Genomic DNA, 26081 nt, shown 5'->3' on the forward strand with positions numbered 1-26081 from the left:
TTTTGCCTTTAAATCATCAAAAAAATCTCCTTGTATTGTTGTGGCTATTGTTTGATGTTAATAAGAACATCCAGTTGATGTTTTCTTAAAAGGACTAGTTGATTTAGCCGGTAGTCTCTTTATTTTTCCAGTTCGATGCAGTTGTCCCGAAGTATTTATCTTCTGTTTTCATCTGTTTTTCTTGTTTATCTTCAAATTCCTTCTGGTTTATAAGAAACGTCCTTTCCTTGTTCTCTATTATCAATTTCTTTTTTGTGTTTTCTATTGTCTGTATTTGTTGACTATCTAAGTCTTCTGTCATAACATTTGGTTGTTTCTCTTTCTCTATAGAATTCTGTATAGATAATTCTTTGATTGAAGTCATAGTTTGAATTTGTATATCCAGAGCTTGCATACGTAGAGTTTGGATCATCACTTTTAACATACAAAGAATTTGTTCCTGTACTTCCTCTGTAGAAGAAATCCTTTCCTGTTCTCCTTCCATTGTAATATATTAAACTGAAGAAAAAGAAACTGACAGTCAGAAAGTCCACCAAATGGGGAACTGAGCTGAATTTTGCAGATGGTGTTTCAAGGTTATTTTATATATTATCTATTTTCAAAGCTGTCAACAAGTCTCTTAGAGAATAGCAGGTTACGTCTTAGAGTTAGTTGGATCTTTTTAGGGGGTTTTTTTCCGCTCTAATTTAAGGGGGAAAAAACCCCAAATCTTCAACAGTAATTAGAATAAAAATCAAGAAGAAATATATATAGAGAGAGCAGAAAGTTGCAAATCTTATAATCCACCAATTTTAGGAAATAGGATTCCAATTAAGATCTCAGTATTTTTCCAATGTTTTAAACTCCCAAGTGGTTGATAGCTGCTGTTTCTGGAGGGAGGGCTAGAATCCCCCTTCCCTCATCACAGGGGGGAAAGTACTTTAGCAGCTTATGCAGGTAATTAAGTAGTTAGGATATAAGAGAGGCAAACCTCACCCAGTCCTGTCCATGCTGCTTTGAAGTTGCCAGATGGTAGTGTGACTTCGGCTGTTTGCAGCCTAGGGACGAGCCATATTTCTATGGCCGGTCCTTTCATCTGCGGTTTGGAAGAATCGCCTGGTCTGACGGAAGAGTTGCTACTCTCCCGGGATCCAGCGAAAGCCCCTCCTTGCTGGTCACCTCTTTGAGGCAACTTTCAGCCCTTTTCAGGGCCCCCCAGTGATATGAAACTGAACAGGGGAGAGAGAGCAAGTCTCCCAACCGTCCATGGCGGCTGTGTGACGAACCGGAAGTCTGAGATTCACTTCTGTTCCTTTTTCCCAGGCTTTCCTTATGAATCTCCTCCCTCACTCTGTCATCAGAATTAACTCTAAAAATACCAGAAAGTTCTGTATATCTTGTCAAAATAATAATATTCTATATTAACAGTGTTGACATCTGGCCCCCCCTTACAAAAAGAACAGATCCTGTAATGTAAGCAAAAGCATATGTTAATGATTAGTTTTTGGTTTGTTGGGGTATTTCACATGAAATCTTTTGACGAGCCTGTCAGCTTTCACCTCACTGGATTTCACCAAGGTGGCATCTGACAACGGGTATCCCTTCCATTGTACTAGGTATTGCAATTTCCCTTTAAAAATTCTAGAGTCAAGAATACATTTCACTTCATAGTGGGTCTGTCCTGCAACTATGAGTGGCCCAGGTGCCTTCTTCGGGGGAGGTCTTAAAGTGGAACCCCGATAAAGTTTCAACAAGCTGCAATGGAAAACTGGGTGAATTCTCCCTAAAAGTCTAGGGAGTTTTAGTTCTACGGTGACCGGATTGATGATCCTTACTATGGGGAAAGGCCCCAAGAATTTTGGTCCCAATTTCTTGCTGGGCAATTTGAGGCGTAACTATTTAGTTGACAAATAAACCTTTTCCCCAACTTGGAATGTTCTTTGGGGAGCCCTTTTTCTATCAGCCTGCTTTTTATAGGTTTCAAAAGTCTTTTTTAAAGCAGCTTTTGTATTTCTCCAAACTTCTTCCCACCCCCTCACCCATTGGTCAAGTGTCTGGGAAGCGGAGGGCACCTGAGGGTATTCAGGTATTGGGTTGAACTCTTTTCCTGTGGCCACTCTGAAAGGCGTGGAGCTGGTGCTGCTGTGCACAGAATTATTGTATGCCACCTCCGTGAAAGGGAGGAGGTCAGTCCAGTTCGTCTGCTGGTAAGAAACGTAGCATCTAAGATATTGCTCCACCATTTTGTTAGTGGATTTTGCAGCCCCATTGGTGGCCGGATGAAAAGCAGATGATAAACCTTGAGATGATCCAATTAATTTAAGAAAACTCTTACAAAATTTCGCTGTGAACTGCACTCCCATCCGAAATTATTCGCTTAGGGGCTCCATGCAGCCGGTAGATATGTTTCAGGAACAATTTGGTCAGTTGTTGGGCAGATGGAATGAGCCTGCTTCAAGAACAGGTCTATCACAGTCCAGATGACAGTATTTCTTCTACTTTCAGGTAGGTCTACTATAAAGTCCATAGCTATTTCTTCCCATGGTTGAGAAGGGTCTGCCACCGGCTGCAGTAACCTGCGGGTTTTCCCTGGGATTCTTTTCATTGTGGCACATACAGTACAATTTTTTACATAGTTTTCCACATCCCGTTTCAGCCCCAGTCACCAAAATTGCCAGCGGGTGAGGTGTAGGGTTTTCAAATATCCAAAGTGTCCAGCCTGTTTTACATCATGGCTGTGTTTGAGAGCATTAAGATGGAGGGCTTCGGGCAGATATAGTTTCCCCCCCTTGTAAGCCAAGCCATCCCTGCACATTAGAGAGATTTGATTATCTTTGAACCACTGAATGGTGAGGAGCTCTTGTTCTATTTTCAATTAGCACGTTTAAGTGCATTTGTGCCCCAGACTAAGGGATTATAAATTTGACGGCCAGTGAAAAAGGCGGGATTTGTCGACTCACCATCAGGTCGATCTCTCCTTCATCGTCACTGTCAAAGGAGGGTAGAGCAGGGGCGGGTCCACCCGGAGTCTCGTCATTCTCCTGTGTGGGGGGTGTAATCTGGGCAACAGGTTCCTGGATGACCCGGATGGCTTTCTCTCTCGTCAGCCACTGGGCAGGTTTCCTTCTTGCTGCTGGTTCCGGTCTGCTCTGTAATCGGGGGTAGAGTACTGGACAGTTTGCTGCTTGTTGTCCTTCCTGTCTGCATCGGAAACACTTAATTGATGGGCCTGTAGGTGGCCTGGGTCTCTCAACCATTGCAGTAGTTGAAGGCTTTCATGGGGGGTGATTTCTGTTCGGGTAGCTCTGGTTGCTGCTCAGAGTCGTGTGGGGGAGGCTTCTTATAGCGGGCGAGCTGAACGTCTAGCTTCACTGCTGCCTGGTGCCATTCTTGCAGCTGATCAGGTACGGCTCGATAGAGGCATGCCTGAGAGAGGTGATCGTCTAATCCCTCAATGAAGTGATGGATTAGGAATTGTTCAGACCACCCCTCTATTCAGGGAGGGTGGCTGTCATTTGGGTTGATCTGGCCTCAGCTCGGCTTCTTGTGGGGGTGGCTTCTTATAGCAGGCGAGCTGAATGTCCATTTTACTGCTGCCTGGTACCATTCTTGCAGCTGATTAGGAACTGCTCAATAGATACAAGCCTGGGAGGGGTGCTTGTCCAGTCCCTCCTTGAAGTGATGGACTAGGGATTGTTCAGGCCACCCCTCTATTCGACCTGCTATCTTGCGAAATTCCCGTACGTACTCCAGGGCAGGCCTGCCGGCTTGTTTTATTTTGTGGATCTGTTCTCTTGCTTTAAGACCAATAGATAGGTCCTCAAATCTTTCCCTCAGCCCTAGGAGGAAGAGTTGGGGGTTCTCCAATTTGGAGGCTTGTTCATCATATAAATAGTTCAGCCATTTGGATACTTCTCCCTCTAGGCTGGATGCAATCACATCAACCATGGCCCCCGGGTCCAGGTAGAGATAGGCCCAGCAATTCAAATGAGAGCGCACTTGGTTGAGGAAAAAAACCAGCTTCTCTGGGTCCCCATCGAAGGTTGCTCTGAAAAATGTGCAATTATAGGATCTTGGGGCCCCTACGGTGGCTGTTGCTGCTGGCCCAATCCTGGCTGCAGATTTGTGCCTAGGGGTTGCACGTTTGGGGGATGTGGCCAATCTTCTCGCTGCTGGGCCCATCCTGGCTGCAGATTTATGCCTAGGGGTTGCACATTTGGGGGCTGTGGCCAGTCTCCTTGCTGTGGTCATTCTCTCACCAGCTGCTGATTTCTTGGCTTCTGTACCACCCCAAGCCGTTGAAAGGCCTCTATTAGTTGTGGCAAGTTCAGAGGACGTGGACCATCCACCTGCTGGGGAATCCGATCTCCCCATTACTGCAGAGGCCTCAGACTGGGATTCCCTCTCAGGGCTGGAGTCCCTGGCAGGGACATCTGCAATGGAAGGGCTGTAGGCTTCTCTCTGCAGGAATTGATTTCTGCTTTTCACCTCTGGGTTTTAAAATCTTTCCAGTGACTCACCCAAAACTTCGTTATCTCTCCATTCTGCTTTTGAAGTCTTTACTCCCAGCTGGGAAATCTGCCAGAGTTCTTTCTCCGCTGACTGGCTGGCTGCCGCTCCACTCCTTGGGGAAGCTGCTGCTGCTGAGGGACTGGCCTCAAGCCATCTCTCCCCTTCCATAGTGAGATCTTCCCCGAATCTTTATCAGTCTACCCCTAAGTTTAGGAATAGTGATTGGAGTTCGGGACCCCTTAATTGGTTTGAAAATTTGTGGATTCTGGCATGATGTTATGCTTCCGACTAATGAAACACTTCAAAGAACTTCCAGGCATGTTTATCCTAAAGTCTTTATTAACAATGTAACAAATCGATGGCACATTATGGATGTATGTCAGAATCTGAATTTCTCTTTCTTGCGTCTAGCTTTTCTTTCTAAACCCCTCCCTTATTTTGCAGTCACATCTTTCAATTAGATTAACTTCCGTTCCTTTTCCCCAGGCTTTCCTTATGAATCTTCTCCCTCACTCTGTCATCTGAATTAACTCTAAAAATACCAGACAGTTCTGTATATCTTGTCAAAGCAATAATATCCTATATTAACAGTGTTGACTATTCTATTCTATTCTATTCTATTCTATTCTATTCTATTCTATTCTATTCTATTCTATTCTATTCTATTCATTTATTTTCTGGTACTATAACTGCTTTAAAATCTTTTAGAAGTGCTTTGGGATGCATGGATACACAATTGCAGCATCTAATTAAAAATTGCCACATCTTTTTTCAGGTTTCCATGCAACCTTAAAAAACTTGCACTATTGTAATGAGTGCCTTAAAGATATAGAAGTTTTAATTAACTGACTCATTATAGGAACTGTGTTTGTTTTTTAGATATATAGAAAAGCCCCAAAAAACAAATACAGCTATTTTAAAGAGATACTGCCCTGTTTATTACAAAATACCTCTTCAAAACATTTTGGAAGCATACAATCCTACTATTTCCAATAAATCTTTCAGTAAATGTTTTGCTTAAAGTAATCTTCTGTGTTCCCAGCACAATATACACAGTTGAGATTTATAAAAAAAATACTATAACTATTTAGAAAAAAATTACTATATAAGAATTAAATATAGATTCATTTGAATATTATTGGCTTTCAATAAACATAACTCAGATATACAAACTATGAGATATAAACAATCAATCGTTTTTCAGTATTGTTGGTGTTTACAACATTGCCAGCACATATGAAACATCCAAAAATCATTACAAAATGTTTCACTATTGGCTAATCATTGTCTTGATTGCTAAAACAAATGTTTTTTCCCTAAAATAATATTGAAAATGTAAATAAATCTGATTTTTAAAAGGCTTTACTATTTATTATCTAATCCAATTCAGTCTGAAAGCTCTGATATACACACACACACAAAAAATAGAGAAGTTACATAAAGAAACACTTTTCAGTTTTTTTCTTATATATTTCATTATCTCCTTGGGAAGCTTTTTGTTGTATCTGAACCAAATTAAGTCTAACATTTCTAAATGCCTTTTTTCTATAGGCTAGTTCAGCACAAACATTGGCTAGCTTAGTTTTCAACAATAGTTGAGGTCAACTTCCTTTTTTGCCACATGCAGTTGAAAATAATTCTAATTTCCTTAGTGGAAAATTTATAGCTATATTTTATAATGGTTTTTTATATTATAATTGGCCTTGGATAAAGAACAAAATAAACAAATGTTATAAATAAAATAAAGGATGTCAGAGCAAAATTTCTTTTCATCTGTACTCTCTGTCAAAATTGTGAAACTATCAAACAATGCCAAAAGAAAAGAAGAAGAAAAAAAAGAAGCTGGCATAGTTATGTCTAAACATAATTTTGAACAATTTTGTCAGCATAACTGATTTTATTTGCTTGCAAATCTGCTTTTAAGTGGCAAATACAAAGCATACTTTCAAAATTTTAATGTAACAGCACATGACATCCATTTTTTACCTTGGATATTTTTTAAAAATATATATATTATAGTGAAAGTTCCCATAGTTTCTATTCTAATCTGAGATGCTAAGCAAGCAGTTATAACTGCCAGTCATCATGAGACAAAGATAAAAATAAACTAATGGGTCAGCAAATACTATTTTAATTAATTGAAATAATTATATTATGCATACTCCAGTCAACTTTATCAATATTAACCTTAACTCTTGATGCTACATGTGAATATGGTTAAAATGTAGAGAATAGAGAATGCTTTTTCATAACTGTTAAATAACTAGAACATGTCTTGCTTAATGAAACAATAATGAAGAGTTGTAACACTGGAAAAAAAAGCAATACAAGGCAAAGTTTATGTCGAAATTATCTGACAATGTCACAACACTAGAAAAAAAATAGCCTAAACCAACAAATATTACATAAGTGACAATGATTTTAGTATAAATTCTTTTTGGTGCTATGAGATAAATATGTAAGTAACTATACGCAATAATAACTCACTTGTTGTTTTGACTCCAGTCACAGCCAAAAACTGCAGCTGGGTGTTTGTACTTGTGGAGAATTTTGCCATCAATTGTCCGAATAATGCTGAATTACAACATGAAAAAAACATCAAACATTAATAGGGTTTTTTTCTGAGTATGCAACTAAAATTACTATAATAAATATTAAATTCCAACAATTCTTAGAAATATATAATAACAAAAGAAGACTATTCTATCAACCACATGAAACAGACCAAATGATCCTATAATGTGGATCATTCCTATGTGTGAATACATACAAATCATTCCTCTGCAGTATTGTTTATGCTACTGATAAATCTGTGTTATTACCTTTTTTCAAAGTAACATGCAATTCTACATCATAATCTTTTATTAGTCAGCATTTCATCAGAAAATATAGCCAGATTTTTTTAAGGCTGACAAGTAGATTAAGCAATGGAGCTCTAGATTATACTGAAGTAAGCATCATATTATGAAATTATGCCTATACAATAAACCAAAAGATGCAGGGGATATAAAATGGTGATTTAGAATCAGACAATCCCAGGTTCATCTTCAGCCAAGGAATCTTACTGGGTCAACTTGGGCCATTCATTTTCTTTCAATTCAACTTATCTGAAGACATACAAGTGCTGGAATTTTATGCCTCAAATTTTTTACACAATACACGTCCATTAATAGAGAAAATACCATTATTTTGCAGGCTGGTAAAAATGGCATTCAGAATTACATTCATTATCACATTATAAGACCACATTATATTACTGTTGATATCTAGATTCTCAGTGCAATTTAAAGCCAAAACTAAAGCTAGCTTTGGCTTTAAAGCCCTATGTTGCTTGGCACCAGAATACTTGCAGGATTATCTTCTCCTACCAGTTTTGATATATCTGATCATTGCAAAAAAGAGTTTCTGATAACCTACTTTCACAAGATGAAGCAGATACTATTTTCCTGTTGGTGTAGCTGCTTTTGAAAAAGTCTTTCCTCAGAAATTTGATCAACCCCACCCTGTTGCCTTTCATAAGGTAAAAACCTAACTATTTTACAAATATTATATCTGTACTGACATATTGTAAACCAACAAGACTGCAGTAGATGTAAGTCTACTAATAAAACAAACATACAAATAAATGAAATCTTTAACATCATATGCATATTTGGAAGAAAAACAACTTGACATTCCTGGACATGAAATTCCTTGTCAAGTTATCATTTCCTAAAATGCCATACAATTATGTATAATCAAGAATTATGTGGCAAATAATTAAACTCGTTTCAAATGAGACTTACCAGAATCCATCACCACTGCAGGTTGCTATCCTTTTGGAATCTTTATGACTCCATGCAATGCAGAAGATTCCATTCTTCCCATGCTTCAAAAAAATTTAAAATGCCCATCAATAAGAAATAGTTCATTCCTTTTTGTCTTATTTATCCATGTATCTACGAACCTTGCCCCTTGTCCTAGAAAGATCTTTATTACATATTGACTCTGATATGCTGATATGTCTTTCTCATTTCTCAACAGAGATATTTGATAGAAAATTTCGGAAAGTCCTCTATCTAGATTCTATTGTTGTGGTGAAGAGGTAGTGGAAGAAATGGCATGTTTTACTTTACTGTTTATTCAATGAAAGGCATTGTTATATTTTGTAATACCCTTATTAATAAAATGTGTAGGTTTTATATACAATTGTTTTATATACAATTATTTATATACAATTGTTAGCTAGCTAGTATGATTCTGTTTCTTTAAATGTGGTCAAAGGTTGTTTTATTGTCTGTAAAATCAATTACACTGAACACTTAGACATTTCCGTTTCTTATTTTATTGCCAATTTTATAATATTTGCATCATCTTTAATCTGATATGTTCTAACGTTTATGTTTTCTAAACAGAATACTAGTCATTGAATGGAATGAAGGACTGAGTGAATGACTGATTAACTAGTGGGGTGAAAATTCTTAAAAGGGAACATTTCTGAACATGCAAGAACATTTATATAACATTTCCTTTTAAAATGTGGAAGCAGTTCAATCTTTTTTTCAGGGAAACACAGCTGCCTTGGAAGCTGTTTCCAGTTATACAGGCATGCAAACACATGCGTAGCTGCTTCAATACGAGGAGGAAAAAATAATGAAGCATGGGAGGACTGTTACAAGCACAATCTGAAGCTACATATGGACTTGGAAAAAGAGCTGACTTCTTTAATTACTGGAACAATGTGCTTTATCTGTGTTTCCATATATTCTAAAGCACTTCTTTTGAAAGTTGTACATAGCGTTATAAATAACATTAGAACAAAATTATATGTACAGATCCCAAACTAATTATGGGATATTCATATATGCTCATTTATTAAATTTCTTAATAAAAATAATTTTAAAGTATATAATTGATTATTAAAACTTGGAATTTGTATGTCAGATGACATACAGTATATAATACTATCAAATAAATTAATATTTAAAATATAATTACTGATTAAATATGATAGTATTTTATTATGAGTTGCAGTGGTGGGCTTTAAAATACATACAGTATCCAAGCTTTACCAATATGAGATCCAGAAATCAACATGGCTAGCTGAAATTGCAAATATTTGACACTTTACAGAAGTTTTATATATTATATAAAGTGAATATTTGTAAACATGTAAGCCATATATAGTAAATACCTACTTTTTGACTATAATTTCAAAAATTCTAAATATAAATATGGATACTTAATGCTTTTTGCAGATATTTGGAGATATAAGCAGCATCTAATGACACACATTTAAGTCTTTATAACATATGCTCTGACATAAAATTAAGGAAGTTACATGTTTTTTTAACTAGACACATACATGTTAAAAATCTTATTGGATAGATTCTGGAAGTATAATTGCAAATCATTTCAATGACAAATGAGGGAGGAACATATTGGAAAACCATTGTGGATATATAAATGGCAGGGATGACAGGAAGGGATCATTATTTATAATTTAGTATATTAATCTCTAGCACTACTCTACAAATAATATTTTTCTCTCCCTTTCTGTGTACTTCTACCGACTTCCTATAAATAAGACCATTATATTCATCACATTCTTTTTCACCAACAAACAACCCCCCCAAAAAAAACCTCTAATGTGGTTAAAGAATTAAAAGTTTTTGATAGACTTAGACTATCTTTTTAAATTCGTCCTACTCCCAGTGATACTTCTTGGAGTATTGTCTCTCTATAAATATTCTTCTCTATAAATATACCCTACCTTCCTTAAGATGCTGGCATATGGACAGGTTTGCTTCTGATTTCTTTACTTTCAGAATGGGAATTAAATACCACCACCATGTTTTTTGGGGGAGAGAGTGGGGCAGCTACTCTGCTAAGCTCCTCTTTGCTTACTCAATGAGCTCACTGACAATGAGATAGTCCTTGACTTACAACTATTTGTTTAACAATCATTTGAAGTTACAATGGCACTGAAAAAAGTGACTTATTTACGACCAATCTCACACTTACAACCGTTGCAGTGTCCCTGGTCACATGATCAAAATTCAGGCACTTGGCATGTATTTCTGATGGTTGCATCATCCTGGAGTCATGTGATCAACATTTGCAACCTTCTCAGAGGGTTTCGTATAAGCAAAGTCAATAGAAGCCAGATTCAGTTTATGACTATGTGATTTTGTTAATAACCACAGTAAAGAAAGCTCATAAAATCAGATGTGACTGCCTTAACGACCATAATAAAAGTTCTGATTCAAATTGCAGTTGTAAGTCAAAGACTACCTGTATATGCATCCTGAAGCTTACTGAACTAATCCACAGCAAACAATGTTCCTATCACATGCAATCAGCAATCAGTAATATTTAGGAAATAGCCAGCAATAGCAATTAATCAATTGCTTTTTCTTCTTTATTACACTATTTTATTTGCCCTCTTTCTTGTCAGTTGAACTCCTTTGCCAAACTGCACTCCCTGGTTATTTCTTCAGTGGCCTGAAAGAGTCAGGAAACCATTGCTTTCAGTTTTCTTTGAACTACAAGCTATTCAAAGAGTCCCTTCTTTGAACTACATGGTCTAAAATACTGTAGCAATTGTCTAAATACTGTAGCAATTTGTTAATCAGAACAGAAAGCAGTTTTACACAGAAAAAATTACCATTAATACCATGTGGTATCTTTTTAATTTCACTTTAACAATTATGTTAGTAACCAACCCTTATATTAACTTGCCAGGGAGCCTTTAGAAAAGCTGCCAATCAAAACTCATTCCATTCACACTTTAAAAATAAAATAGAACACTAAATAAAGCTAAGTAGGAATTAATATCATGTGTAGCTATTATGAAATCTTTTAACTAGCCCTAAAGATATGCCAAAATAAAATAGATTTTTAACTCTCTACAATTTTTTTTCCTGAATTCCAATAAATAATTAGATTAGGCTAATACTTTAAAGCCCCTTAAAAGAAATCATAAAAGTACCATTATAAGTAATGGGTAAGGGCTACAGAGAACTCATAAGAACACCACAGGATATTTTGATATTCAAGCAAAACACAGTGATACTCAACATCTTTCAGATACTACACTGTGCAAAGAAAGCTGCATTGAGATGGCTACATTGAGTTATTCTTGTACCCTCTACAAGCTATTTTAGTTCCATTTCTTTAACAGGAAATTTTTGTCTCTTTTCATAAAAAACACAGTAAAATATTTAGGCTTTTTTTAGAGAAATACAGACACATTCATTCATTCACACTTAGTTAATAGGTTATTAGTACACTGTGTATAAATTGGCATAACATTTTTTGAATAATCATTAGTAAAAACAAGCAAAATAAAGAACTTACCTCACTGAAGCGAGTTATCATTTTGTCCCGTGACACATCCCAGATGAAACCACCATTTCTTGAAGTTGCACCAGCTATACAATTCAAGTCCCCTTTATAGAATAAAGAAATAAAAATACAGAAGATTCATTGTACACACATGTATCTTTCCTTTCCTATTTCAGTATCTTAGTCAATAACACTGTGAAAAGTAGACTTTCTTGAATTGAAAGTCCAGTTTTAAAGGGCACTTCTAACTCTACAAACTCATTCATAATCTTCTACCTGATAAAAGCTTCCTCTAATTGTTTGTTAGCAAGTTGTGCTCAGTTACAGAAGTGATGAATACACCATTAGAAGTTCTAAAGGACCAGTAGTGGGATTCAACCGGTTTGCACCAGTTTGGCAGAACCAGTAGCTAATTTTTTGTTGCCCAGGCCAAGAATGGACTTCCGGAAGCGGCATCCACACAGAGAACCGGTTGTTCACATATTTGAATCCTACCACTGTAAAGGACAGCACCTTCTGCAAAAATCTATCCCTGTGGTCACTGACTTGATGGCACATCAGCCTTCAATTTCTCCTTATACTGATACAAGATTTACGAAGTTGTACTATGTTCAGTTTCAAATGCACATTTCACATTATTAAAAAAAATAAGGTCAAAAAATCCATCTATTAAGTAATAAACAGGAAGAGTACAGTATTGTTTCGCCTTTCACGGTTTGCTTAGAACAATAACTTGTATTCTTAATCAATATACATATGTATTAACATTTTATGAAACTGGTATTCTTTTGCAATCAAGTTGAATAATTTACCACATTTCAATAATATTTTGTGATTATCCGTGTAATCCATAAAAGCTATTATTAATGTCCACAATATATTCCTAATATAATTAATGGTAAATTCTATTCTAAACCGAGTTCTACATTTTCTATGAACTAAATTTGTTAACATAATTATTGTGATGTCCCCTTTTTGCAGTTTTCTGTCAAAAGCATTGCTATGTACAGGTCATTATAATTTTATTCATTTATTAGGAAGCAATGACTGAAGAATTGAACTAGCTGTATTTATTGATATCCTGAACTCAATTGTGAACTTTAGCAAAAGGTAACATAACATATTGGAATATACTTCCCATAACATGCATAGATTGAACTGTTGCTAAATATAAACTTTATCACAAAATCCACTAAGAATATCTCAAGGGAATCTCTTGAAGGTCTAATGTTGGGGAATATTGCTAACATTGCAAAGTTAGCAATTAATGCTCTGCACATAGTTTTTTTGCAAAATATTAACACAGCTATCTCATTTTTTAGAAAAAAATATCTCCCACAATCAATTAGAATTTTCTTTTCAATTGTGTACCAAAATTTTGAAGGTTCAATATTCTCACCTGGAGCCCATGAAAGTGAATATATGACTCCCTCATTACCAGGAGAGGTACAGATAGCTGTTAAAGTAGTTATATCCCATATTTTTATTGTTCCATCAAATGATGCTGTAGCTAAAAGGTCAGGGTTATCAGGTTTGAATTTACAATCAAAGATGGTTTCAACATGACCCTAGAACAGAAATAAACTCTTTAGAACACTTCTTGTATACTTTATATACTTTCCTTTCTCCTAGTTTTATCTTTTAAAATAAATGCACCTTAAAGCAAAAGAAAAACCCTATTTATTGATTTTCATATTTCTAGGCTGCCCTTCATCCAGATTATTCCACACAGATACAATTAAAGTATTTTACCAGATCCAAATAATATGATGTTGTGGTCTTTCTTTTGGAATAAGGAATGTGTCATTTGGGATTGTACAAAGCTTTCCGTGAAATGCAAATATACACATACCTAGAGTTTTGTTAATGTCCATAAATATTGACGATTATTGTCACTGAGATACCTTGATTGACAGCATTTTATGTTTTTTGACAGAATACAATGCAATCTTATTCTTATGGACCATTCTGGGGAAGAAGACTTGTGTTACTTCTGAACATCCATTGAATATGGAAATATTTCAGAAATGTCTATAATTACTTAACTGACTAATTTAAATTTAAAATAAAATTGAGACTACTGCAGATTCAAACATTATTGCATTAATTTAGGGAGATGTCCAGATAGAAATTTGGTCTATTGAAATCCACTAAATGGGGCTTTGTATAAGATTCACAGTATCATCTGTTCATCACAGCAACCACATAGGTTCTTTCAATACTCTTGTAGATTATCATTCTATAAATTATGTTAACTTATTGCTGACAAAAGCTGCTAATTACTGTTTAATATCACGCTGGACACTATTCTTCCACTAAATTATTTATTATGTTTATCAAAATGGGGAATTATTTTAAAATATATTTCTTTCATTGTTTTTCTTTATGTGCTTTATTTGCTGGACTGCAATTTTTTTACAGTGTTTCATATATACAGAAATATTTTCTATTAGATAATCCATATCTTCAAGAATGACTACTATGGAAACATGTAGTGGTTATAGCAGGGAACTACCAAGAATTGTCTATTAATGATTCCTATAGCCAGATTGTAATGGAACTTTGGTGATAGAAACAACAGAATGAGGACTGGCATCTGTATACAAGCATGAGTTATATTGCACATAATGTTCTGATAATACTCTCTAGAATAAGATTACTTCACTATAAAATACAGCTGAACTGATCTGAATCTGTTATTAAGGTAAGAGAACAAACATACCAAATCTCTAAGAAATTCCCATTTCTTAGCTCCCATGTTATAAAGCCCTACTCCACCATCCATAAAACAGCAGACAGCATGTCCAGGGGGAAGTGAAAATGCTTGGTTCTGAGTTAGACTTGGAGGTGGAACAGCCTCACTTGTAGATGATGTATGATGATTTTTTGTACGAGACTGTGAAAAAAATGCTGAATGAAAAGGTAAAATATTATTAGCATAATTTCCATTCTTCTCCTTTAAATCTGTTGCTAACTATAGATAAAAAAATCTTCTTGCATAATATTTTACAATATTTGCACTAAAATTATTATAGTTGGAGAAAACTGTTAAATGTGAGACAGAAAAAAATAAGTCCCAGAAAATATATTTGATTGTTTTAATGAATTTGAAAAAATAGCCATTTAAGAACAACTATCAAAGAGATCAAAATTTGTGCAGGTATTGACACCCAAAGCTATACCTACTTGGCATTTAATTATAATCATTAATTAATTATAATTTAAAACTCTTTTTCCCTCCCAGTGTTTTTCCTACAGTTGCAGGGTCTTTTTTTCCATTTCAACCCTACATTAATCCATTGGTTCTGACAGAAATTGACCAACCGGCTTATCATCTAAGTCTGACTTCACAGGCTAAGAATGATTGGTCCAAAGTTATTGGCTCATTTTTCATCCTAAGGAGAACTAGAATTTACATGATTATGTAATAGAACTGGGATATGAATCATTCAGTCAGAAAATATGGTCTTAGCTCAGTGCAGAAACCAGAAATCCCCTATAGTTGCTTAAGTTAGTTACTGGACTCTGAAATAATAACAAATAATTTTTCTTCCAGCTGATAAAACAGAAGTTTAGAGAAGTCTTTGAAGAACTGGGTAATATTTACTAAATTACATAAGATATCTCACATCCCATTAACACTTGATCTATCAAAACACAGAGCATAGATTAAGAGAAGGTGATTATTTTCTGGGTTACTATTTTTACAAATAGTAAAAGTAACTCTTTGTAATAATAGTTACAACAATTTCAAAGGAATAATAATCAAGATATTAAATTATGACAGCAATTTGGAAATAAACCTCCGTTTGGTTATCAATGACAGACACTTGCAGATACAGAACTTTTATTATACACATTAGAAAACTACAACATGACATTACTTTTTGACATAATTACCATTCAAATTGAGGCACTTGTCATAATATCTTACAAAGTTTGAAATTCCTTAGTAGTAGTTGCTTGGCACCAATCTGGACTATGGAGAGGGGCGATCAAAAACGGAACCACTTCAAAAGTTCTTGGGTATGTCTAGCGGTGTGCGGGCGAGCATTATTGTGAACCAAACCACACCACATGCTCTGACACTTGTTATGGATGGCTCATCTGAGTTTTCGTAATGTTTCACAGTAGACATCTGAACTGATGGTTGAACCACATTCCATTAACTTCACTAGCAGTACTCCTTTGGCATCTTCACATTTGGCAGGATTTTCTATGGCACCACTTCTGGTGTGGTTCACAATAATGCTCGCCCGAACACCACTAGACACATCCAAGAACTTTTGAAGCAGTTCCGTTGGGATATACAAGTACGTTGATATTTTCAGAAAGGGAATTTGAAGTACTGAATAAACAACACTGACAAAAGAGAAAATCCTACACATTATTAAAAACGGAAACCACTTAATTAATAGAGGACAGAACTATGAGATAATGAATACTATTCTGATCAGGAAATCCATACTTTTTTAAATCATGTTATTATGTTACCAATAAACCACTCTATATCTTTAGCTAGAAACATGCCAAGCAAGAGGCTACTGAAAGGTTCTTGTTGGCACAGGGATGACTAGCAATAATGCAAGATCTTAATGACCTTTCCACTATTCTCATGTTTTTATTATGTCAGATGTATATCAAAACAAAGATTATTAAAGAATGTTGATGAAGAAGTAATTGACAAAGCAACACCAAAAACGTAAATCAATATGAGAAATGATGCAACATCTGGCCACTGGGAATAATTAGGAGAGGGAAACTCATTAACGTGTTTCTGGTTTACTTCACAATATATTGAAGTAGCAGTACAATACAGCAAAGAACGCGCCTGGGGATTTTACTATTTTGGATGGCAGGGAATACAAGTTCTGGAAGTATACTCAGGAGTTTCTTATAGGTAATTTTTGTTGATATTGTGAAGTCCTCTCCTAGCTAATTTAGTTTAAGAAAACAACAGATTTAACTGCTGCTTGTGGAAAGATACAAATTATTCAGCTAGAAGTGGCACTCACGGTGGTGACCTCTATCAACCTTTCCAAGCCAATCATGTCAGGAAACAAGATTCACAAATTTGGTTGGAACCATATCTATTCAGATAGACTATAATAAGAGAATCTTGGAAGTTTGACTACATGTTCCTTTCCCTTCTTAAATACTTTGAATTATCCTGAGCTTCTTTCTAATCTTTCCTATTTCCCAGGGTTAAAGTATGCTTTTGTAAAACTAACTATTTCTGCATAGCTTCTCAAAGATTATCTCTATGTTATCTATTTTTCTTTTTCTATTGAACTGTGTCCAATCTATACCCTCAGTTTTATTTAAAATCAGCAGGATGAAGTTTGGAAGGAATACTGGAATACTGAAAAAAATACTAAATAGAATGATAAGAGAAATAGGATGCTATAAAATGATTATCTTTTAATTTCCTAACTATCCAAAACAGTCCTTAAACCAATCAAGGATAAAACAAATCATAATGCCCTTATGCTATGATGTAATGCATGTAACCCCATGCAGAAACGCCTAGCAGGAAGTCAGGAACATGGCAGATCCTTTGGATCTCCAGACACTAAATAAAACATTAGATCTGCATTTGCAAATGTATGAAGGAGCAAAACATTCTTGTTTCTGAAGGGTCCTTGATGTTCTCCAAGCTTCTTCTTCTTTTTTTTTTTTTTTGCAGATATTTCATTACCCAAATTAGGTAATATTATCAGTAATAGTAGAAAGTGGATTTTGCTCTCATTTTATATTTTAATGGCTTTTCCTATTAGTCTTGATAGTAATTTGATTCAGCTGTTTACTGTTAGCTTATTTGGCAGCTCCTTAACTGGGGTCTTGCATGCTTCTTAATTGTTGGTCTAATATTAATCTTAGTGTTAATCTGTGCGCATCTGGGTGTTGATTGTGGTCTTTTTGTTCCCTTTTTGGCTTGATTGCCTTTTTTGAATGGTATATAGTATACAATAAATGTTGTTTATATCTATGTACCTGTTGAAAGCCAATTTGTCAGAGTGCCAGACTTCCAGGAATTTTCTAGCATTTTTGGACTTGGCTTGGTCTAGGATGGTCACAGTTTCCCAGTGAAACTATGATTAAGTCTGTCCATGTGTTGTGCAATTAAGGAGTTTTCATCATGTCTTCTGACTGCTAGTTGGTATTCATGGGTATGCTCTATTTATCTCCTGTCTATTTGTTCTATATACTGGCTGTTGAAATCCTTACATAAGTGGAAGATGACTCTTCTGGGGCTTTTGGTTTACTTAGGATGTTTTTGAGAGCTATAGTTAGTTTGTGTGCTACACTGATGCCATGTGGATGTAGTAGTCTGTTGGTGGTTTTTGAGATATTTTTTTTATATATAAAAAGTTTCATTGGTTTTTTCCATTTTTACAAAAGTTTAGGACACAACGTGGTGGTCAGGGTGTCAAATCATTCAAAAACAAAATCATATAAGTATAACTCAAATTAATTATCAAAAGTTTCCTCTCTGTTTCCTAAATATAATATTACTTATTAAAATTAATACAGTTTTAGATAAAATTCAATCAAGCAAAAATCCTCAGTCACATTGTGATTATAACAATCTATATCCTGTTTTTAAACTTTACTAATTACAGTTCTCATACTCCAATTACGTTTTAATGAACATATAATTGGGATTTCAGGTATCCTTAATGATAGATCATTCACTGAGACTAATTTTTTCCCTATCACAAATAGCTCTTCCTCTCTCTCTATTACAGCCTAGTTATCATATTTAAAATAGTAATATAAATCCAACAAATACAATTCCATTTTTGAGAATATATTCTGTCATTTCATCAATCTATATCTACAAAAAAATCTTTTAACCCCTTTAATAAAGCTTACACTTTCAAATACTTATCAGCTATAATATCAGCAAATTCCCATCATTCATTCATCATTAAATCAGACAAAATCTCTCTCTCTATTGCAACATAATTATCATGTTTAAAATAATAAGTCCAAAAATACATTTCTATTTTTTTAAATATATTCTATCATTTCATCAGTTTACGTCTATAAAATCTTTTAAACTCCTAATAAGGTTTACTCCTTCAAGTAATTATCAACTATGATAACAATAAATTCACATCCTTTATTCGTTATTAAGTCAGACAAGACTTCTAAAGCCTTTTTAACCCATCAAATAACATTTTATGTCATGTTTAAACCTAACTCTAGCTTTCTTTCTATGCCAAGTTTGTTCCCATATTAAAACTTTTTGGTTATCAAGCCTCAAAATTTGGTTACAAAAATTTCTGACCAATTCAAACTGAACAAACTTTTCTTCCCTTTTGCCAATATTATCTGAATGTTATATTGACCTTTATTCCATGTTATAGTTAGAAATAAGTTATCCACTTTATTGTAGTTTCCAAAGGATCACATCTGAATGTCAATCTGTGTTATTTTTAATAGTTGAATTAAGACAATTACAATTATTTCTTGGTCATCAAAGTTATTCATCAGTTGTAGGTAATGTTGTGTAGAATTAGTTGGCTCAGTGATTTCCACGTTTTCTCCCAGTGTAGTTTCACAATTGGGTTGTAAGTATAGTGTCTCTGATTCTTTAAATTGTATATCTTGGTGTGTAAAGGCCTGTTCAGAATCACTCTGTTCTTCCTCTATTGTTCCTTATTCTATAACTTGATTCATTATTAGAGGGTCAATTTGAGGTTCCAAGGTAGCATCTTTAAGTTTTCTCCAAGGTTTCAAATAAGTTTTGAAGTCTTCTGCCAATTCTTGAATTTTTTCCAGTATTAAATTGTAGTCAAGATATGGATAACTTTCTTCCATTTTTGGTGGTAGAGTAGCCTGTTCCTTTATTAGAGACTATGTTTGAAAAAGATCCACAAATGTCCCCCTCCAAAGCTTCACCACCCAGCTGTCAGGTTATCTTTATTCTTTTGTTATCAATAAAAGTCCAATCCCTCTTCAAATAACAAAGAGAAGTACAGTTGCAATGTTGCTTTTCGCTACCAGACGTTCTCAATGGACTGTAGAGTCTTTTTTCCAAGTTAATAAAGTTAAAGAAAAAAAAAAGTTTTTCTCTTTTTTTAAAAAAAAAGTTAACAAGAGAGGTATCTCCAGCATTATAAAATTGAAAGTTAACAGTGTCCTTTTTTTCTTCTTTTCCCCTAAATATCCCCCCAAAAAGTCCAATAGTAAAAAAAAAAACCAAAAAAACCCCCAAAAAACTTTTAGCTCTTTTTCCCATATAGGCAGCCACCGCTTTCTTAGAAAAGGGAAATAGTCAAAAGCTGTTTACAGGAAAAATCAGAATAGCGAGAGAAGGAAAGGTCTCACCCGGATTCACACAGTGGTTCTTCATGCTTAGATGTTCTTTGACTTGCGGTTGGTGCAGCTGGATGATCGGCCATTTTACTGGCCGATCTTCTTCTCTGTCGGCCCTCAGAGTTAGCTCGGACAGCTGGAGGAGCCGCCGTTTCTCCGCAGCCGAGCACAGCCTCCTTGACGGTAGTTGCGTCCTCCAGGGCGACTTTCAACCCACATAAGGGTCTACTGGTGGAGGGAAGCTAGCTTACGAGGAGACTCGTCATGCGACTAGAGGCGCCGCGATCCGGAATCGGAAGTCCTGAGATATTTTTTTAATGTTTTATTGATTTTTAAAAATTACAATCTTTAGTGCTTAGTAAACAACATGTTGTCTGGGTTCACATATTTAACATTAATTTCTTCAATATAAATCTGTTCAGTGCTGCACAATCCAGTATTTTTTCCCTGATCCTTTCTTCCCCATATTTCTTCCATTTTCCCCTCATTACAGTGTTACAATTCTTGTTACTATTGATGTATACAAGTTTAGCTATAAACATCCTCATCATCTTTTACTAATATTGTACAAATAACAATATCAATTCATAAATCAATATCCTGTTTTCATGCTCTTGTTAAGGTTTGATTTCCTATCAGTATTTGAAATATTAGTTATGGTTTTCTCAATATTAATTACACTTATATAGCTAAATGTTTCATACCAGTCATCTTCTTATTTTCATATTTCCCATATCAAGAAAAAGAAAAAAAGAATGCTATTTTAATTCTAAATCATATGTTTTATTATAAAAGTCTAATTATATCTAGGGGTCATCCATTCTCTTAATTATATTCAAATATTTAAACATGTAATGCCCCCTCTAATGGGTCAAATCTTCTGTTTTTTAAATCTAACTCTCACTTTCTTTCTTTGCCAAGTAGCTTTCCAAGCTAAGGTAATTAAATAACCCAGGAATTTCTTTCCATTTTTGTAAAAGTTGCTTGGCATGAGGAAGACAATTTAGGTAGGGTATTTGGGGGGGGGGAATTCTGCCCATTTATATTCCTTAAGGAACTCCCACTTTCTTTCTCCCTCAATTTTTCTTTTCATTTTTTGTCTCCCAAGTTGTGACATTTCTCCTGACAGCTCTATATTCCATTTTTAAAAATCTTCTTCCTTATCATCAGATATATTTTGCAGACCTAAGGGGTGAAGCATCTTTTCCATTTTCATTGTTATGGCTAAGTCTTGCAGTATTTTATATGTACATGGTAGTTTGTATTTCCCTTCTTTTATCTCTTCCGTCTCCAGGTCCATTTCCTCTGCTTCATCTTCTGATTTCTGGTTTATTTGTTTATGCTTTGTAGTCATTGTCTGGGAATTTTCTAGTTGTAAATTTAATTTGGAGATTTGCTCATTTATATTATCTAAATTGTTTTTAGTCTCATTATGGTTTCTTTCTGTGTCCTCTTTGTGTGCAACAATTGTTTGTTGAATTAGTTGTAGCATAGAGTATATTTCCTTCTGAAAGGTGTTTATTTTTTCTTGAGACATTATTCCTGGAGATCCTCTAGTACAGGGGTCTTCAAACTTGGCCCTTTTATGACTTGTGGACCAACTTCCAGAATTCCTCAGCCAGGCATGCTGGCTGAAGAATTCTGGGAGTTGAAGTCCACAAGTCATAAAAGGGCCAAGTTTGAAGACCCCTGCTCTAGTATTACCAATCTTAATAAGAGTAGAACAAAGTTTCATCTAGTTTTCTAGTCTTTATGTGTAACCTTTATAATCCAATAGGTTCCAGAATATGGGTCCAGTCCTAAAAGCAATATTTTGTAGTGATCCTTTGTCTCGGGTGTCCAAGAACTGTCGGTCAGGCAAGGTTGTAATCCACAATGTTTAAAGTATTCAAAATGTTCAACCATCCTGAAACCAGCTCAAAAGTCTCTCCCAGCCAGACGTAGTCAAAAGACAAGTTTTTCTTTCTCTCCCAATAGTTCTTGAGATTAAAAGTCCAAACTCAATAGATGTTTATAGTCCAAGAAGGTCAGGGTGATAAGTATATCAAAATATTTTCCTTCATTGCCAGCTGTTCTCCCTTAAGCTAGGAATCACCAAGCAGGCAAGAAGCTAGTTGTAGTGCTATACTCAAATCCACCACTAGATGTCATTCAAAATCCATTTTCCATTCGTAAGACAAAAGATTGATTTCTTATATTTCACCTCAATGATTTTTTTCAAAGAGAAAATCTTAACAATTTTCTCAGGTCTCAAATTTATCAAAACTGTAGCTTTATTTTACTTCCACTTCAGTATTATGTATTTCTGTCTCCCATAAAATAAATTAAAATGCCGCTTCCATTCACATTCAGAGGTTTTAGCTTTTTGGGAGCCTTTCCCAGGGAATTCAGTTGTAAATTAGTAAAGAAAGGATCAATATTCTCACCCAGTTCCAAACATGTGTTTACGATGCTAATTAGTGCTTTGCTTCTTCAGTTGTTAGCAACTAATGGCTGGCCACATGAATGTAGCCAGTCTTTCCCACCTGTTTGGAGGGCTTTCCTTGGATCAAACTGAAAGACCACCATCTCTCCATGATCAACGAGGCAATCCTCCTTCTTCATCGCCTCTTCGGAGTGACTTTAGGCCCTTTTAGGGCCCCCAACAGGGAGAAATTGGGTGCGGAAGGCAGCGTGCTTTTAGGGCCCCCAACAGGGAGAAATTGGGTGAGGAAGGCAGCTGCCTTCCTGCATCTGTCTTGCTGCGATGCAAAACCGGAAATCTCTGAGATATTTTTGATATACTACATGGTGCTGTTATCATTTTCACAGTTTGTATTGATTGTGCTATATTGAGTTGAGTTGTCAGGCACTTTTTAATTAAGTTGTGTAAATATCATTTTGTTGGAAGATGTTGTATAGATGATGTTTTCTTTTCCTGATGTTCAGGGTTGCTGCAGTGGGTTTGTGTTTATCTGAATGGTGTTCTTACACAACTTCTTTTGTGGGATGTTGGGTGGTTCCTTTGACAGTGGAGCACTTGGTTGGTATGTGTGGTTTAATGATAACCTAGTATTTCTAGTTTGCCATTGCTGTCTCTGCTAATGAGGATATCCAGGAAGGATTGTGGGTTGTTGTTTTCCTTTGTGCATTTTATACCTTTGAATATTTGTTGATAGTTGTTTGTATGTTATCTACTTGGTCTTGTTTCTGGAAACTGCAGAGCTCCCTAAGATTTTGGCTACCTAAAATGCAAGTGGCAATACAAGCACAACAAAGCAACATTTCTTTTTCTTTTGTGTGTTAGACCTTTCAGAGACAAGATGGAACAAAATGTACGATGCTGTACACAGTGATCAATAAATGTTACTATCCGAAAGCATTTTGATAAGTTAAATTAAATAGCTTTCTAACATTATAGTTTAATGTTATATGAACAGCACATCTGAATGAAACATTTCATAAAATTCCATATGCAGAAAGGCTCTGCAATACTTAAAAAGGTAATACAGTACAATACTCATATTCTGTTGTACTGCATTTTTCATCGAGACATACCTTTTAGCAGATCTTCTAACCACATTTGCAGGATAAACTGACAAATTTTATGTTCCATTTTTACTGGCAGATAAGAATTCTAAGGTAACATTCACCATTGCAAAATTTGTTTTTGCAATTTGTAAAACTCACGTACAGTATTGGTATTGATGTAGTAAATTAATGCAAGATTGTTTATCTCATATGGCTTATTCTATTTTAAATATTATATTTTATAACCGTGTTCTCTACATTTGATAACATTTTATTTAGTTTGGGTGACTCACCTGTAATAAGGAATTGATTTTTAATGATTTTATCGATACATTACAAGAGAAAGATGTATAATGCCTTTGAATGACTCTAAGAACTGCTTTATATGCAAGTTCTGGTTGTTTCAGAAGAACTATTAGACATTAATTGGTCCATATTTTGTTGCCATACAGAACCACTTACGAGCTAAATGTTAGGTTCATTGATCTGGCACACAGCTTTCCATGAATATGTTCAAATCAAAAAATAAATATGTATACTTACTATTCTTCTTTGGAGGAGAACTAAGTACATGTAGGCCATGGAAACCCGTTTTCTTCAACTTAAAGTTATCTATTGGTGTTGTTCGTGATACATTCCAGACACGCAATACACCAACCTGAGAATCTATATTAAAAAAAAGATTAACTTAATTTTTAATAAAATAATACAATGCAATAATTAAAAACAAAAGACAAAAATCTAATTGGATTTTTAATTAGCATTAAGCATGACTTCAGAAATAGAGACTGAAATATGGTAGAAAAATTCTGCTTTCAGTATCATTTAATATTATCCATCTAATGCAATTTCTCTCCCAATGTACATATTGTCCACTTAATGCCAATTTTTACCCAACATTCTGAATTCCCCCCATCAGATTTTATTTTCTAGAATCAGACTAAAGGTAAGAAAAAAGATAATGAAAGAAAAGCTTTCATTGTGAAGGAAGTGATAGTGACGTCAGAAAACTAACTAGCATTTTAAAATATTAGATTTATCCTTGCTTTTACATTAATTATGCAATTACTTTGATAATTTGGTAACAAAGTTAATCTACTGAGATAAAAAAGTTTGTTGTATACCCTGCATACTATGTTACTATAATATAAATGGAAAAAAAAATGTTTGTACCTCCAGTGATAAACATTCCAGGTGCACGAGGAACCCAAGCTAAGCACTGCACAGATGCTGCTGCACTAGGAAGATTAAAGGCTGTGATATAGGAGAAAGATTCTGAATCAACAAGACGGATTCCATTATGCAAATTTGCAACAAGAAGATAATCTGTTGACAGAGGGTCCCATTCAAGAGCAGTGATAGGATTTTCCTCATCTGTCCCTTCAAGTGATTCTGGTTTCAGAATATGTTTCTGACTCTTACAACCTTGAAAAATAAAAATATGCAATGTATCCATTTACAGAGAAAAATTCTATATACAGAATCACTGTGTTCAAATAGTTATACTTGCATACATTTGAAATATAAATATGTGAACTAATTTTCAATATACACTGAATTGGTTTCTCCTCCAAATCATGTCCCAACAGAATAACAGTCAAGTAAACATTATGAACTTCCATGCTGAAAATATAGAAGGCTTAGTATAGGTCAGTAATGGCAAACCTTTTAGAGACCGAATGCCCAAACTGCAACCCAAAATCACTTATGCATCGTTGGATGTCGGGTGGATGTGGCCCATTGGCTGGGCGTGGCTGCGGTGGTAACGGCAGACAGGGTGGGACTAAAAAGTTCAATCAATCAATCCCAACTTTGCAAGAAGAGAAGTTGAAATTGACTGATTGATTGAACCTTTTTTTTTTGCACATGGCGGCAGAGCCCTAAAGCGAAAAGGTTTAATAAAACCCAGCTGAAGGCCTAGGACTGGGGCAACGGCACGCGTGCCCACAGAGAGGGCTCTGAGTGCTGCCTCTGGCACCCGTGCCATAGGTTCGCCACCACTGGTATAGGTACTCGTCAATTTACAATAGTTCATTTAGTGGCCATTCAAAGTTACAGTGCCATGAAATATGTGACACGATCATTTTTCATGACCATTGCAGCATCTCCATGGTCACGTGATCAACATTCAGCAACTATCAGGAGTCATATTTAGGAGAGTCGCAGTGTCCTGGATCATGTAATCACCTTCTGCAACTTTCTGATAAGCAAAGTCAATGGGGAAGCCAGATTTACTTAACAAATGTATTTACTAACTTAACAACTGCATTGATTCACTTAACAACTGTTGCAAGAAAGGTCATAAAATGGGACAAAATTCACTTAACAACTGTCTCACTAAGCAACAGAAATTTTGAGCTCAATTGTGGACATACGTCTGTCTACCTTATTGCCCTTTTTTTCTTGGATGCCTCCATTGGTGATAGTTG

At 35.2% G+C, this 26081-nt stretch overlaps 1 protein-coding gene across 6 annotated transcripts in view; it reads right to left on the reverse strand.

Annotated features, from left to right (window-relative positions):
• WDR17 (WD repeat domain 17) overlaps positions 1–26081 on the reverse strand; it is a 120171-nt gene that overhangs the window by 68125 nt on the left and 25965 nt on the right. For all 6 annotated transcript variants that reach the window (XR_005553862.1, XM_039320647.1, XM_039320645.1 and 3 more), the window contains exons 5-11: positions 24826–25077; positions 24196–24318; positions 14540–14727; positions 13217–13385; positions 11830–11921; positions 8277–8359; positions 6979–7065 (exon numbers count right to left, since the gene is read on the reverse strand). Coding sequence is in view for 5 of the 6 variants with exons in the window: in XM_039320647.1 (XP_039176581.1) it covers positions 6979–7065; positions 8277–8359; positions 11830–11921; positions 13217–13385; positions 14540–14727; positions 24196–24318; positions 24826–25077 (994 nt within the window). In the remaining variant the exon portion in view is untranslated. The remainder of the gene's footprint in view (positions 1–6978; positions 7066–8276; positions 8360–11829; positions 11922–13216; positions 13386–14539; positions 14728–24195; positions 24319–24825; positions 25078–26081) is intronic.

This window comes from Crotalus tigris, unplaced genomic scaffold (genome assembly GCF_016545835.1).
Source record: "Crotalus tigris isolate CLP2741 ecotype Arizona unplaced genomic scaffold, ASM1654583v1 scf7180000023675.2660513, whole genome shotgun sequence".
Lineage (NCBI taxonomy): Eukaryota > Metazoa > Chordata > Lepidosauria > Squamata > Viperidae > Crotalus > Crotalus tigris.